This window comes from Mycteria americana, chromosome 2 (genome assembly GCF_035582795.1).
Source record: "Mycteria americana isolate JAX WOST 10 ecotype Jacksonville Zoo and Gardens chromosome 2, USCA_MyAme_1.0, whole genome shotgun sequence".
Taxonomy (NCBI): domain Eukaryota; kingdom Metazoa; phylum Chordata; class Aves; order Ciconiiformes; family Ciconiidae; genus Mycteria; species Mycteria americana.
The window spans coordinates 143,163,255-143,177,919 of NC_134366.1; the positions used below are offsets into that span (position 1 = coordinate 143,163,255).

At 48.4% G+C, this 14,665-nt stretch overlaps 1 protein-coding gene across 2 annotated transcripts in view; it reads right to left on the reverse strand.

The window, feature by feature from the left end:
• The window catches only part of TPD52 (tumor protein D52), a 131,710-nt gene extending 122,279 nt beyond the window's left edge, over positions 1–9,431 (reverse strand). For both annotated transcript variants that reach the window (XM_075494856.1, XM_075494855.1), the window contains exon 1: positions 9,295–9,431. In XM_075494856.1, the coding sequence (XP_075350971.1) occupies positions 9,295–9,316 (22 nt within the window). In that variant the 5' untranslated portion in view covers positions 9,317–9,431. The remainder of the gene's footprint in view (positions 1–9,294) is intronic.
• Positions 9,432–14,665: the final 5,234 nt, after the last annotated feature.

The window sequence follows — 14,665 nt, forward strand, 5'->3', positions numbered from 1 at the left end:
GGGTGTGTGTCCCCAGCCCAAGCTTGGGGCTGAGGTCCCCACGCACCCTGAAGCAGGATCTGGTAGGGAAGACGGGGTGCAGGGATCCAAACATGGCCTGAGACCTGGGAGAAGTAGGGAGCCGGACCCATGCTGTGCTTAGTCTTGCTCAGTAAGAAGATCAGGGATGAGCAACTGCTTGGCAGGCAGCTGCACAACCCCAGCTTGCTATTTCAGACACGTCACCTGGCCTTCTTCTTAGAGAGATGTCCAGACAGTTATCTCTTTGGGATTCTCTGCAGTAACTTCTGCTCCCTGCTCCTTCAAGTGACTCTGGAGGTGGTGACAGACCACATGGCAGTGCTCTGGATACAGCAGGTGGATGCATCCAGTACGCATCCCTTGCTCGAGGGCCCATGCACTACCTACTCGGGGCACTATAGCTGCGCAGCACCTGAAGAGTCTGCCTAGGGAGCGGACACAAAGGGCTGCCACAACCCAGAGAACAAGAAGGTAAAACAAATACCAGGTAGGCAGGCACCAGAGCAGTCCTGGGAGAAGAGAAATACAAGAACTCATTGCAGGTCTATCCTTTCACTCAAGATCAAATCCCCTCCAAAAAACCCAAAAATTTTGGAGCACAATGCTGCAAGTGGCTTGTCGAAGAGATGAAACACACAGCGTGAAGGGTACTTTTAAGAGCTCATGGCTCCAAGCAAAGCACATTGCAGTAAAATGGCCTGTTTTCTTTCTGCCAAGACAGTAACATCTGGCAACAGGAAAGTCAATATTTAAATGAGGCTCCTTCCCCACCCCATGCATTAGGCTGGTACATCTCCTGATGCTCCTCATCCCTGAACGCACATCAGCTGCTCAGCAAGCCTCTTCAGGGACTGCCTAGCACAGATTTGAGTGGTGCTATGGAAACAGCATGTGATCCACTCATGTGGACTGAAGCCTGTGTTCAGGCATAAAACTGAGCTTTGCAAACAGTAATCACAGCACACAGAAGAGTCAGCAGGTTAGTTAAAAACAGCTGTTGATTTGGGGGCTTCTGCTCTGCCTTCATCCTGCTTCTTGAGACTCCTCAGATGTAGGCAGAACACTTTTGAGCTGTGCTGAAGGGATTTGTCTTCTACAGAGTAATACAGCGACTAGAGAGCAAGACACGCTTCAGCCAGAGTGAGCTGTGCCCATTTCACAGCCCCTACCCTTCTTTTGGGTTGGAAGTACTGGTTCCTACTCACAGGACAGCTTCTTTAAAGATGCTTATAGGCAAGTCCTTGTACAACTCCACTCCTGGGAGTCTGTGTGAGGGGACATATCAGGACCCTAGACTACTCTGCAGAGACTACAGGGGACCAGAATATGCAAGTTTAGAGAAATGGCCTTCTTCAAAGGCACCCCTTCCTGCCAGCAGCTGCAGATGTCCACTATTATACAAGTATTCCCAGGGACTGGACTGCTGTAGCACACTGCAATGAACATCAGACAGCGATGACTCGAGTGGAAGTATCAGAGGGGTTTCTTTTAAATTCTGCTATCCCGATCAAGTTAATCAAGACTTTCTAATGCCATGATGTGATACATGTTTAGGCAGAGAACAGCTGAAGAGACAGGAATGAGTAGGATTGCTTTTTGCTCATCTTGGGACTCCTGCTAGTAGTTTAATTAAAGTACTTTAGAAAAAAAGTAAACAAAGCAAAACAGACATGAGCAACATCCCCAGTGTTCACAGCTGAAACATGCAGTTTTGCCATGCTAAATAACAGCTAAGCAGCATTACTTACAAAGCTTCTTTTTCAACGTTTTTGAGGTTTTTCTCACGAACCGAGATCACTGCCAAGCACGGGCTCTGATCCTAGCGAAGCACAGGGGAAGCACCTGACTGAAAACACCAACTCCAGCCCAGGTTGCCTCCCTTGGCACATCTTTTCATCTATATCCCAGGCTTAGGGGGCTCTGATGAAACTCCACTCCCCTCTAGCTGCTAGAGAAGGGAAAGCAAAACAGGAAAAAACCTGCTGTTCTGCCTCTGCTATCCTCTCCCACCACCCCCAGCAAGCTGCAGCTGCTCACCAGCCTCTTTGTTAGCAGTAGTACTGCTAGTAATAGGCCATAAGCTTTGAACCGACTTTGCAAGGCCTCAGGACTAGAGGCTTGTCAGGCTGGCTCTGTCTGAACTCTTCTTGATTTGCCTGCAGCTTTGTTTTACTTGATGTATCTCAGAAAGTAGAGACACAGGATGTGACAGTAGAGGCATGGTATGATAAGTAACAGGGCACAGGGCTGACACTGGAGACCCCACAGCTGTAAGAAAGTCATCAATTGCCAAGGGAGATCTGCAGCTGGACAAACTATTTTAGAGGTAACACAGAGCAAAGAAATAATACCTAACATACATAAAAGGCACTTTATATAATAATTTGGATGTAACATGTGGCTTGCACAGCAATGAAAGAAAGAGCAAATGTGCAAAAAGCAAACAAAACAGAAGGACCCCAGTGGATCCTACAGTGAGGAAGGAGCCATCAACATCCTATTCCTTCCAGCAAAGGAGTCACAATACTGACAACTTGCTATAATACCCCTGCCACCACCAAAATGACACTACCAGCCCCAGAAGCCCAGGGAAGGATGAGAATAACACCAGGAAAAGGTGTAGAAACTAAGTGCATACAGTGTTACCTTTATTATTACCAAGACTTCATCTGCATAAATAGTCTTTTTCTGTAATAAGATCTAAACTAATAATCATTCTTGAATTAGATTGTTAAAATTTCAATTACACTAACAATAAATTATTGGCTTTCTTTTTCATATATTTTTATATATATACACACACACACAAAGCGTGCTTCCTCTTTGCCTATGAACCTTTTAAGCGTAGCACACGCTGCTTGTGCTGCTGGTAGGGTACAAGCAGGAGAGGGGCAGTTCAGAAGCCTGTCACTCTGAACCGTGTGTGGCACAACATGTTCCTACAGACCTCGGTTCTGCAGAAATTAATGGAGCATCCCAGGCTCAGCCAAGGCAGTGTATACATTTGCTGGAGCACTCCGCTGTCAGTGAGCATCCAAGGACACTTATTGCTCTGCTCTCACACTCTGCAATAGAGAAGTCAGCTTGTAAAACAGGAAAGCTGCCTCTTTCAGTGACAGCATTCACATCACAATAGCAGCACTAGTTTCTCGCTAGATAGCATCAATCCACCCCTTTCTGTTCGGGAGCAAGTAATAGCACAATGAGCGTTTTTCCACACACCAGCATTTGCCTGGCAGCCAGTGTAGTCTCCGCTGCACTCCCCCCCTCAGGGGCAATTGGCTGCAGACTCATGCAGATGATTGCCACCACTTGTAGCTGCAATAGCAGAAAAATCCATACAGCTGTCTACACCTCTGCCAGATAAGTGTTTTCATAGCAGGGCAACAATATTCAATGTCAGTTACCCTAGCTCATGGTATCACTTTGCCAAACTGCTAAAGCCAACACAGAGCTACATGTTCTTTCAACTCCCTTAACCAGAGGCAGAGGAGAAGGAGGAAGAGGAGCAAGAGGAAACAGTAGGAGTGACACTGAACCTTCAGGAGAGATCCAGATTAGAAAGTCATGGGTAGCTGGTCTGTTACTGCAGCCCTTTTCAAAAGAGGAGGCTTGTGGTTGAAAGCATACCCTCCAACACAAGGTTTTTGAGTGAAGGCTCCCAATCCCTCTGGCTAATACACGTCCAAAGGTGAGGGACTTTGAAGATGCTCACTACCTTTAACAGGAGAGAAAGCTGTCCCTCTGGAGCCTTAAATAGAAGCTGACACAGAGTGACAGTTTTGGCTGAACAAGAGCATTTCAATTTAGTGCTTAATCTACTTAATGCTTGCTTTCCCTTTCAGTCACCCTTTGTTTGACATTTTTCTGCTTACTCACTGCAGGATATTAAAAGGACAAGGGTAAACAACTCCTTTCCTCCATAGAGCAAATCTCAAATCAGAAGTGCCCATATTACAAAGACTCCAGTGGAGGCAACAGTGGAGTCATCATCATCCTACCTGGAGGTGAGGCTTCTCTTAAAAACGTGAAAAACCCCACACCCATGAGATACCTGCTGCACAGGGTTCAGCAACCGACACTGCTGTTCTTTCCTGTTGAACTAAGAATGGAGTTGTTTGGGTTTTTTTTCTTTTGAAAGCTGGTCAAGAAAACATTGGCTTTCGAGAAGACTCCCTGCACTGTATCTGCTGCCATGGAAACATCACTTTTTGAAGAGATACAGCTGATATCCTCCCTTACCTACTGTCATGTCCAGCACACTCAGGAATCAGCAATCCACAAACAATTTTCATCACAAACCTAGTCCCTTGACTTCACACAAGACTTCTCTGTACTGGCTGAGGGGCTCCCTCCCCATGAAAATTGTCTGGACCCCTTCCTGTTAAAGGAGCAAACAGTCATGAAGGAAGAAGACAAAGCCTACCCAGCACCCCAGCCTTTACAACACTCAGGGCAGCCAAAGCAGCTTTCAGGGTGCTCTCACCCAGCAGGGTCAGTGCACGGCAGAAAGCATCAGAAGCCCCAACACCCGTTTCCCTTGCCATCCGGCTCCTCCCGGGACTATGCTGAGATCTGGTTCACGGAGCAGAGGCTGTTAGTCAAGGGCTACTGTACTTAGCAGCTGTCGAAGACAAGGGGGAAAAAAAAATGCATGTACAAGATAGACAGGATCAAGAAAATGAATACAAATAAAATTCCCAAGGCAGACTAGTGCAGTACACAGTTACTGCCAGCCCCTGCAGATGGAAGGGACCATGTTCAGAAGTCTCCAGGCACAGCTGAAAGCAGCTCAATAGCACTCGTGCCCAGGCCAGCTTTAGGAGAGGTGTTAACATATGGCAGCCAACTTCAGCCATAAAAATCAGCTGTTCCCACTTTACCCACAAAGCACCCAGATCAAGCGGAGCAAGGCGCCTGCCCAGCCTGCGCCAGTGCAGTTCTTAAACCGGAGCCAAGGCGCAGTACTTTTTTTCGAGCCAGCAAGGTCAGACCAAGCCTCTGAGGTCTCCCGTTTTTTAGATGGGTGTTTGCAGTGGGAGAAGGGGGAACCCATGGGCTGTTTCACAGGGCTTCAGAGTGTGGGAAACTGGAACAAACAGGACTTGCATCAATTTCATGTCAGTGGGATTTTAAAAACCCCGAGCAGTTACAGCTTAGCCTCGTTGGAGGATCAAAGGAAGCAGATCCTTAGCTAAGCTCTCCCTACCCTGAAAGGTCTGAGAGCAGGCTTTACTCTGGCTGGGTGAAGGATTGTCTTGACTGCATGTGACAGTGCTGGTTATAGGGAACAGGGACAGAAGATCCATGCATACCACAAGCAACAGACTCTTTCCACTGTTGGAAAGCCAGGTGGGCTCCCTCCTCCACAAGCGGGTCTGAGCATGAACGAAGAGTTCAAGTTACCCTTCAATGCCCAAGCATTGGAGAGGGCAGGAACAGCTGACACTGCTCCAGCTGCCCATCCCGCACTGATGCATGGGCAGCTGCTTATGCATCAGCTGCTCCAGCATCCCTCCAACATAGTGCACCGATCCCCTGCATTTCAGTACTGGCTGAGGGGGGAGGATAGCAATGCCATTAAATAACTCACATAACACCACCCTGTCAAGCCAGGACCCTCAGCCTCAGTCAGAACAATGAGATCCCCCCCCCGGAGTTTTTCATGCAAGAGAGGGGAAGACTTGCTGTGGTTCAAGGGACCTACTGATGTAACTGTTCTGCTATTTTTTTCCTCTTTCATCTTCAAGTCACTGCTACAGACATTGAGTTCAGTGATCATTCTTCCTTTGCAGTTCTGACAACAGCTGTCCACTCTTATTTACTTACAAGTGTTTGATTTCACAATTGCACATTAAAGAAAAAAAAAATTCTTACCTACAGTACTGCAAGTACCTAGTGATAAAGAAAACAAATAAAGCAGTAGAAAAAGGTGCAGCTTCGTCCATTAGGACAATGGGGGAAACCTTGTCCTACTGCCAGCAACAAGTCCTTTCTGCACAAAAGGAACATTGAAATCCATTTTGTCAGCCTCAGAAATGCAAGTCAAGGCCCTAGGAAAAGAAAAGCTTACATACTCTCTCAAGAAATCGTGTGTAGTGTTTTGGGACTCCTAAGTCCCACAAAGCCAGAAGATTTTGAAAGACACCAGGTTACATAAGTGAAGAGCTGCTGAAGCATAAGAGGAAGCCCCCGAACACAACATCAGAGATGCAGTATTACTAGATAACTGTTTGTGCCATGCTGCATGTCTTCATAAGATTGCTCAATGGCACAGTCTCCTCATTCGGAGCACATCAGCACGCTGCTTCTATACTGCTGGGGCAGCTTCATCCTTATTTTTCCAGTGGTGAATTGTACCAGCACTAACAGTAACAGTGGCAAGCCACAGAGAGACTCTTTTTGCAAGTAAAACCAGGTACATGAATTTTTTTTTTGGGGGGGGGGGGGGGGGGGGGGGCAGGCAGAATCTTTGTGAAAACACAACTGCAGTTATTAGTCCATTCAGCAACTGAGTCCACACAGTGAAAGACCAGATTTTTGTTCGTGGCAACTTCAGGCAAAGCAACAGAACAAGGGACTCCTCATCTCAGGAGAATATTATATCCGTTTGGCTTAAGCCAACACTACTGTTTTGGTGCTTGTAATCACAACAAGAGGCCCCAAGCACAAGCTTTCCAGAGCAGTTGGAGTACACTGAGCACCATGTAGAGACATATAGCCAGAACATCCCTTTGCTGAAAACAAAGACACTTCAAGTGAAAAATTGCTCCATGGTTCTGATGCTGATGATGGGAGGCTAGTAACAACTGTTTAAGGACTGCTGCCATACCTGACCGCTCGAGAAAGAGGGACAACTTAAACACGTTGTACACCTGGAGTATTAGCCTTATTAGTTTGGCTGCAGTCTTAACTATCATCTAGATTTTCTTCCCACCTCCTAACTTTCGCTAGCTGAGAAAGCTGTCATCATAACAATGAAAAGTGCAACCTCTGACTCACACTTTTAAACAAATTAATTTCTGGTTAGAGGAGGCAATCTAGGATGTTTAAGCCAGCCTCCGAGACAGGACCTGGCAGCCTGGATTTTAGCCAAGTACGTGGCTTTGGTGAGTAATACTGTATCATCAAGTACAGTTTCCAATGCAAGCACTGCAGTTTGCCAGGGACATAGGTCTTTGAAGGCTAACTAGCAGGGTATTAGAAGCCATTAATTGAACAAGCACAAGTGTGTTGGCTATGCCAGATTTTCCCACTGTACCTGCAGGTCTTCACCTCACCCAAAAGAGAAAATAGCATAATGACCTCTAAAAAGGCAGCAGAGGAAGAAGGTGTTGCACCATTTTTGCTCCATAACAGTCACTCATGTCACACTAGATACACTAGTCCAATATACAACCTGAGGTGCGGTACCCTCTTCATACAAAGCAGTATTTATACAAGAATAAGTTCAATAGCAAAACAAGCCTCTAGAAAGTGTCAGCATTGTCACTAAAGCTTTTCAAAAGACCACAGTATTTTACTCCCCTTTTCCATTAGAAGTTGTTTAAGACCCTGCAGTTGCAATAAAGGTGTTTCCCGTTTAATAGGCTCAAACACAAAGAAAGAACTTCAGGACAAATACTGAAATCTGTGTTAATGCTCCTGCAGTTGGAATTAAAATCCTGATCCAACTGACAGTTGTGCAGTTTTCTGGCTGAATGGTTCTGTTTGTCAGTCCTCAAGAATAGGGTTTGGGAGTTTGCTTTCTTTTTTTTTTTTTTTTAATTTATATATATTGAAGATAGACACAGGACTTAAGCATGCTTGAAGGAACCTCCCTGAGGAGGTTCAGCCCCTCATCAGACTATCTTCTGCTCCAGCAAAGATAACTTGCCCTTTTCTCTATATACAGAGAAACTCAGAAGTCACTGCTAATTGTACAGGTGTACTACAGCAGCCTCGAAACACTTAAGAGTACAGACAGATCAAGGTTGGTGCCTGAACCAGCTCACGTGGCAGAGCAGAAAGCTTGACCACAGAGTCAAGGGTTACACTCCCAGCACCTCCTGTGCCTCTAACACCGCTGCCGCCACAAGTGAACACTTCCTACGGTCCCAAGCACACTCAGCAGGAAAACGCTGAAGGAAATCAGTCCAAGGGTGCAGACGCTGAGCTGGGCCGAGCAGCCCTACCAGCTTACTCAAACAGAGTAGCTTATTGATCCCGGCCTGCCTTACGTCGTCCGGTGGAAAGCAGGTGATGTGTAGTTCAGTAGTACACCGTATAAAAGACTCCAACTGATACATGGATCAGCAGGATATATGTAATACACCTTTGCAGGAGAAGCTTTTATAGCAAGAGATCCTGCTTTGCCCGCATTCAGGTCAGCCCTCATCAAGGCACCAACTACTCTCTTGGGCAGAAGTCCCAAGGTCTTTTTGTTTTAAACAAACCACGAAGTTTAGGGAGAGCGTTGCAACCGCGGCAGCTAGGACAAGTCTTCCCCAGGCAAAATGCACACCGCTGAAGCACCACCGCCTTCCGCGGCCGGCAGAGCCACGCAGGCGGCCCCCCGGAGGTGCCAGCCCTGCTACCGCTCAGGAGCCGAGGAGCGGCTGCCAAAATGGAGCTGCCAGCTGCTGAGCAGCCCTGGGATGGACAGAATTAAGAGGGAATAAACCGCACAAACAGTGCGGGTTCATCAGAAGTTACACACTCGTAAAATGGAAGCGCGCTACTTTTACTCCTAGGTGAAACCAGAAAGTTTATTCTCCCCCCGACCCCGGTGGGAAGGTCGGCATTTACTGCCCGTGCCCGCCGCCCGGGGAGCGGCGGCGCCCACGGCGGGGACGGGGGCCACCCGGGGCTCCGCCGCCCGCCCCGGCGCGAAGCCAGCACCCGTCCCCCGGTTCCGCATTTTCTGAGCTGACGGCGCGGCGGGAGGCGCAGCCCTGCGGCAGGCCGGGGGGACCCTCTCCCGCACCGGCCCCGGGCTCCAGCCGAGCTGCCTCAGCCGGGCGCGCTCAGCTCTCGCAGCGGACCCCCTCACGCCCGCCACGGGAGTTACCTCGTGAGGGGATCTCCCCCCCCGCCCGGCCCCGGAGGGGACGCAGCGTGCGCCGAGCCGGGCCCGCCGCGGGCTGGCAGGGCCGAACTGGGCAGGGCAGGTCCGCGCCGGGCGGAAGGGCTACGAGAGGAACCGCCGTCCCCCCGCCGCACGGCAGCGCCGGGCACCGCCACCCGCCGCGGGGGGCCGCCTGAGGCGCGGCGCGGCGGCAGCCCCCGCCCTACCTTGGTCCCTCGGGGGCTCCATGGCGGCCCCGGCGCCGGTCCCGGCTTTCCGCGCCTCGGCTCGGCAACCGCCGCCTCCCCCCGCCGGCTGCTGGTTGGCAGCGGAGGCGCCGCCCGCGCCCGCGGGGGCGGGGCCGCCGCACGTCAGTCAGCGGCCCGCCCCGCCGCGCCCAGGTGAGGGCAGCCGGGGAGCGCGGCCCGGCCGGGGCCCGCAGCCGGCGGGGCGGCAGGCCGGGCAGTGCGGTCCCGGCCCGGCAGCCGCTGCGACCCGGCGCGGTTTAGTCCTGGAACGTAAAGAGATCAGAACCGACGAAGCGAACCCGTCGTGTACCCGGTCTTCGCGTTAGGGGACCGCAGCGCTTTTAAGCCGGTACTGGGAGTCCTAAAGCTGGACGGAGGGGCTTGTTCCCCGCAGCCCCCGTTTCTCCGGCCGCAGTGCTCGCCCCTCGGGCGAGCCCTTACCGGTAGTATAGTCGCTCTCCGGGGCAGCGCCTGGCTCCCCGTGCAGCGCTTCCGCGCCGCGGGCGGCCCTGCGCGGTGGTGCGGCGCGGCCCTGCGCGGCTGTTCACCCGGCTGCCCGGGCCGGGTGGGGGAAGGCGGGACCAGCCTGCGGTCTGTAATTAATGCTCCGAGCAGGAAGAGGCTGCATCGCACGGTAACTGAAGAGAGCCAGCTGTGCTGCTGTGGAAGCCGCCGTTGTCGGCGGTTCTCCCTTCTGTTTGTTGTGCCTTTGCTGGCAAAGCGTATGCACCCTGACAACTTGCACCGCGTTTTGGAAATTAAACCGTGATTTTATTTTCACTTCGGAGATTCCCCTGCGAGACTCGTTAGCACTTACACCAGGCAAACCGATGCATTATGACTGTGTTAATAACAGTTGAAAAGAAAACCACCAACAACTATCCTGGCTGCAGTCTGAACTCTTGCTATTAAAATATCGCTAAGCGCAGAGAAGTTTTCATTACATAGTTTGCCCAGCAAGCTGCTTTACAAGACTACCAGGAATATTAAGCTACCAAATAGATCTTTTACTCCACCCTTTTCAAATCCCTGGCCTTGACATCTATGGATTTGTTTGTTTGAAAAGATCAATGCGTGCGCGGAACGAGCGGCAAGGCCTCCGCAGCGTGGGGCTGTGTGAATAGCCAGATTGTCACCAGCGTTCAGCATGCACGGTCACATGCTAAAGCACAGCACAATAGCAAGCCAGGAGGTGCCAACTCAGGATGTCCTTGCTTTGGATGACAAACAGCAGCAGCAAATCCAGGTATTTTTCAGTCTATGAAGCTGAGGAACGTGAGCTTTTGCTAGGGTAAAGGAATGCTTGTTATATTCTAGGTTCTGCATAGCTGCAGCAGGAGGTTGTTACAATGGTGCCATAAAAATAGCAAGCAGATCAGAATATATCCCTGCATGTTTATACCTTGTTTCATCTCGTAGCACAGAAATTTGCTCAAATATATGATTCTCACCACAAGTTCATCCCACATATCTCAGTTATGTTTTACGACTGTTTCAAAAAATAAACTCAAATAGATATTTGAGAAGGTACATCTGCTTTTTTTTTTAAAAGAAAAAAAATAGATTTTTTCTCAAGTACTCCACTTGAAGTCCCAAGCTTTCCCACTGAGCAGCTGATATGTGATACATGATGTGTAATCACAGTGGAAGAATATCAACAGCATTAAAATTTGCCCCCTTTTGCAGCTGCTTTACACTAGCAGCAGCCCTGGCAGCACTGAAACGCCTGTCAGGAACCAACCTGCAGAGCAGTGAAGCTGTCGGCATCTCACTGCTTCTTTTAGGGGCAGGGCTATTTCACCAGCACATCCCAAAAAGCAAGAGCTAGCCATCAGGAAAGAGCTAGCCATCAGGAAAGGGGTATTATCTGGGGAGCTGATTCAGTACCCTCTGCCAGCGAAACTCCCCCCAGCCCACGTGAGTCCATGGCACTGCCCTGAGTGGAGCACTGCTGACTCGTTCACCGCCCGCCCCGCTGAGGAATGCCCTGTTCAATACAGGTGTAGCCATAATGTACATGGCCTTGCACCAATTTTGCTGAACTCAGTGTCTAAGTTTAGAAATCCCCCCTTCCCAGTTCCCTCAGGCACTCTGCAGTTCAATCTCCCTAGCAGCTGTGGCCCACTCAAAGTCACGACGGGGCTACTTGTGGGATCAGAGCCCAACCAGGTCCCCAGCTGTCTTGGCCAGAAAGATTTTACACAGGAAAAGACTCAAAACCCACCATCTCCAAATACGATGACATATTCCCTTTTTACATATAGCCCTGACTAGCGAGGAGACGGAATCATTGTAATGAGCATCTGTTACTCAAACCGATGCCTATTAAAACTACTATGACTATTGCCTATGGGCTCAATTATGATCGTAGAATATAAACACATGCACTCGGAAGAAAAGACTGAATCTGTTGTGAAGGTCTTGTTGTCTTTATGAAAGAGGACAAAAGTGAAGGACAATGGGACTAGGAGTGTACTGAGCTACTGAGCTTTGTGCCCGTGACTTTTTCTTTCCTTCAGCCAGTTATAAAAATAAAAACAAAGATGTACACATATATAAGGCAAGCCTATGTGAACTTGACACTACCTACCTAAATACAGGACTTCAAAATGCTTTGTCCTGAGTGGGACTGGACCTGTCCTGTGCAAGGGACATTTATTGTATGGGAATACGAGTAGAGCAGCAAATGCAGAAGCAGCTCACGTTACAGCTGTATGTCACGTTTCATTTCACACTCAGAACAATTGAGCTTTCCCAGTGCTCTGCCATACAGATAGGCCACATCTCCTGCTGTGCAGGCAGAGCCCAGTTTTAAAATATATTCACCCTAGATCAGACGTTTATTGCAAATAACAGCCAAGGCAGTCAGAAGTGAATAAAGGCCAAGGTTTCAAAGAATTAATACTGCCAAGGTCATTGAAGAATCCAGATTTAAGATGAGTAACTATTTTTCAAAGAACCTTGCTGCCCTTTAGCTTTCCTGCCATAGTTACAAATGCCATTACCTCCGAACAGATACCTTCCTATGTACAGAGAGCTGAATCGGATGATGATAGGTTATACTAGTTCAGGGTAGCTGTTGTGCTGATCTAATGGCAAACACAAACAAGACTGTACAACTGTAAGTGTGCTGAGTGGGCTGTGTCTACTGAGAGCCAAGTCCCAAAGCATTTGAGACCTGAATCATGTAGGTCACATAACCTCAGCACTCGAAAGTGCTAAAGAAATCTGTCCCCAATCCTTTGCCTTGCCAGAGTTGCAGTACTTTACTTGGCACAGAATGTCCTCCATTCATTCACAGCCTTGAGTCACCTTCTGGGAGAAATCCTTCCTAAGGAACATGTCCAATGCTTTATTTCAAAATGCAGTAAAAGAGCACCGTCAGCTTGGCTCCTTTATAAGTCAGTGCCTAGAAGGATTTTGTTAACCTAAACCTGAGTTCAACTCCCTCTTCTAGGTGGGGAATTAAGCTCTTATCTCCCATAAACCCGTCCCAAGCTCAGTGGGAAGCACCCTGTCGTGGGGTAGGAAGAAGTTCAGTTCCTCCAATGGAATCAGTTCCACTGTGCATGAAAAAAAAGTTCACGGGATCAAAAGAGTCTGACATTAAATTTTAGCAAGAGAAAAGCCTAGTTGCTCAGCTGTGTTCCACTAAGGACATTATTAAATATTCAGTGTGACATAGCTAAACACAGAGGGGTTTTTTTTCCTCCGCACACGACAGCCCTGATGGCAGGGCGGTATTCACACCACTCTCCAGCTCACCTGGTAGCCCTTTCCTCATAATCTGCTGGCTTGGGCACTCTCCTGCAAAGTGCAAATTCAAAACCCCTTCAGCAGGGGAGACAAGTACATATGAACCATCGGTATCATGGGTAAGTAAAAACTGCAGCTACTCAGTGAACCTATATTTGCCATATTCTAAGTGAATATCAGTGGGATATTAGGGGAAGGAAAACAGACAAGCAAGCACGCTCCCTCCCTCTGTGTTACTGCCTGATGCACCAGGCATACCCTGAAAGCACTTACTCAATCAAAGTCCTGGCAGCCAAAGAGGAGCATACATTGGGTCAGAAATCCTATGTAATATGTCCCACCTGAAGCAGCATTAGAAATCCCTAAAAGCAGAATTGCCTGTGCCCAGTTAAGTGTACCATCAAAAAGAGACACTGAACATGTAAGTGCCTCTTTAAGGCTGGATATCAGCTGAATAGCAAGTCAAAGAGTCTACAGTTTTGTCTTATGTATTTCCTGCTAAAAGCCTTTTGTGGAAAATAAATCATTCACACCTCTTAGTGTCTACAGGTCAAGATCATACCTATGTATGCGCTGGGATAGATAAGCAGCTGCCTAGCGGATTCTAAAATCCCATAGGCTCCCGCCTTACCACAACCTAAGTGTGGTACATCACTGACAATATCTGCAGATGCCTTTCTACCTCTTTAAATGCCTGAGTGTCTCCAAGTCCAAGGTCACTTTTGGAAGTTAAACTCTGAAGTGGTTAAATGCTTTAGAAGAGGATTACACTGCAGTTGTAATCATTTGGTGTCAATACATTTAGGGCAGGGCTGTTGGAGTTGCCTCCAAAAGAACCTGGAGGTCTTCAGATGAGTAGTCCACCACAGTGAAGCTTCCTTGAGCACTGCACAGTGGTCTTCTAGCTGTAAGACAGTTATTTGTCCTGGGCCAAATCCAGAAATCCTTACAGGAACGAAACCTTCCATCAAAGGACCAGGCTTCACGACACCCGCCTGCACGAAGCTCGTTTCCTGTAACTAATCTGACTGGGTGCCTGCAAAAGGCTTAGCTGGGAATTCGTGCCTCCCATCTGTAGTAGCATTTGACACCCACTCTCTACAGCTGCTAGCAAGTGTGGGATAAATAGACTTGGGGGGGGTGTAAAAATAAAAATGAAAAAAAAAAAAAAAAAATTCAAACCCCGTGTTAAATCTGCTGCAGAGGCACTAGAGGGAGAGCTAGAGCCCCCCGTGGGTTTGGATTTTGTCTGTCCCCTGGTTATTTCATCATTTCCCGGTGAAAGAAGAGTACCTATACACTTATTTTAATTAAGACCCCAAAACTACTAAGAAGTTTTATTTTGCATAAGATACAAGAAATTTGGCATAGATGTACACAAAGATGCACAGATGCTGTAAGCTTCATCACATGAAAGACAATGATATAATGCAACTATTAATTTGATGTTAATGTAACTACTTTTCCCCTTTCCAAAGTTACTAAAACTCATGTATATCTAGGAACACTTTGTATTTCTCCTCCCCCCCCCCCTTTCCCACCCCTGCTATTTACTTTCTCTTGTGAGCAGAAGACCTGTTTCTAACTTCTCATT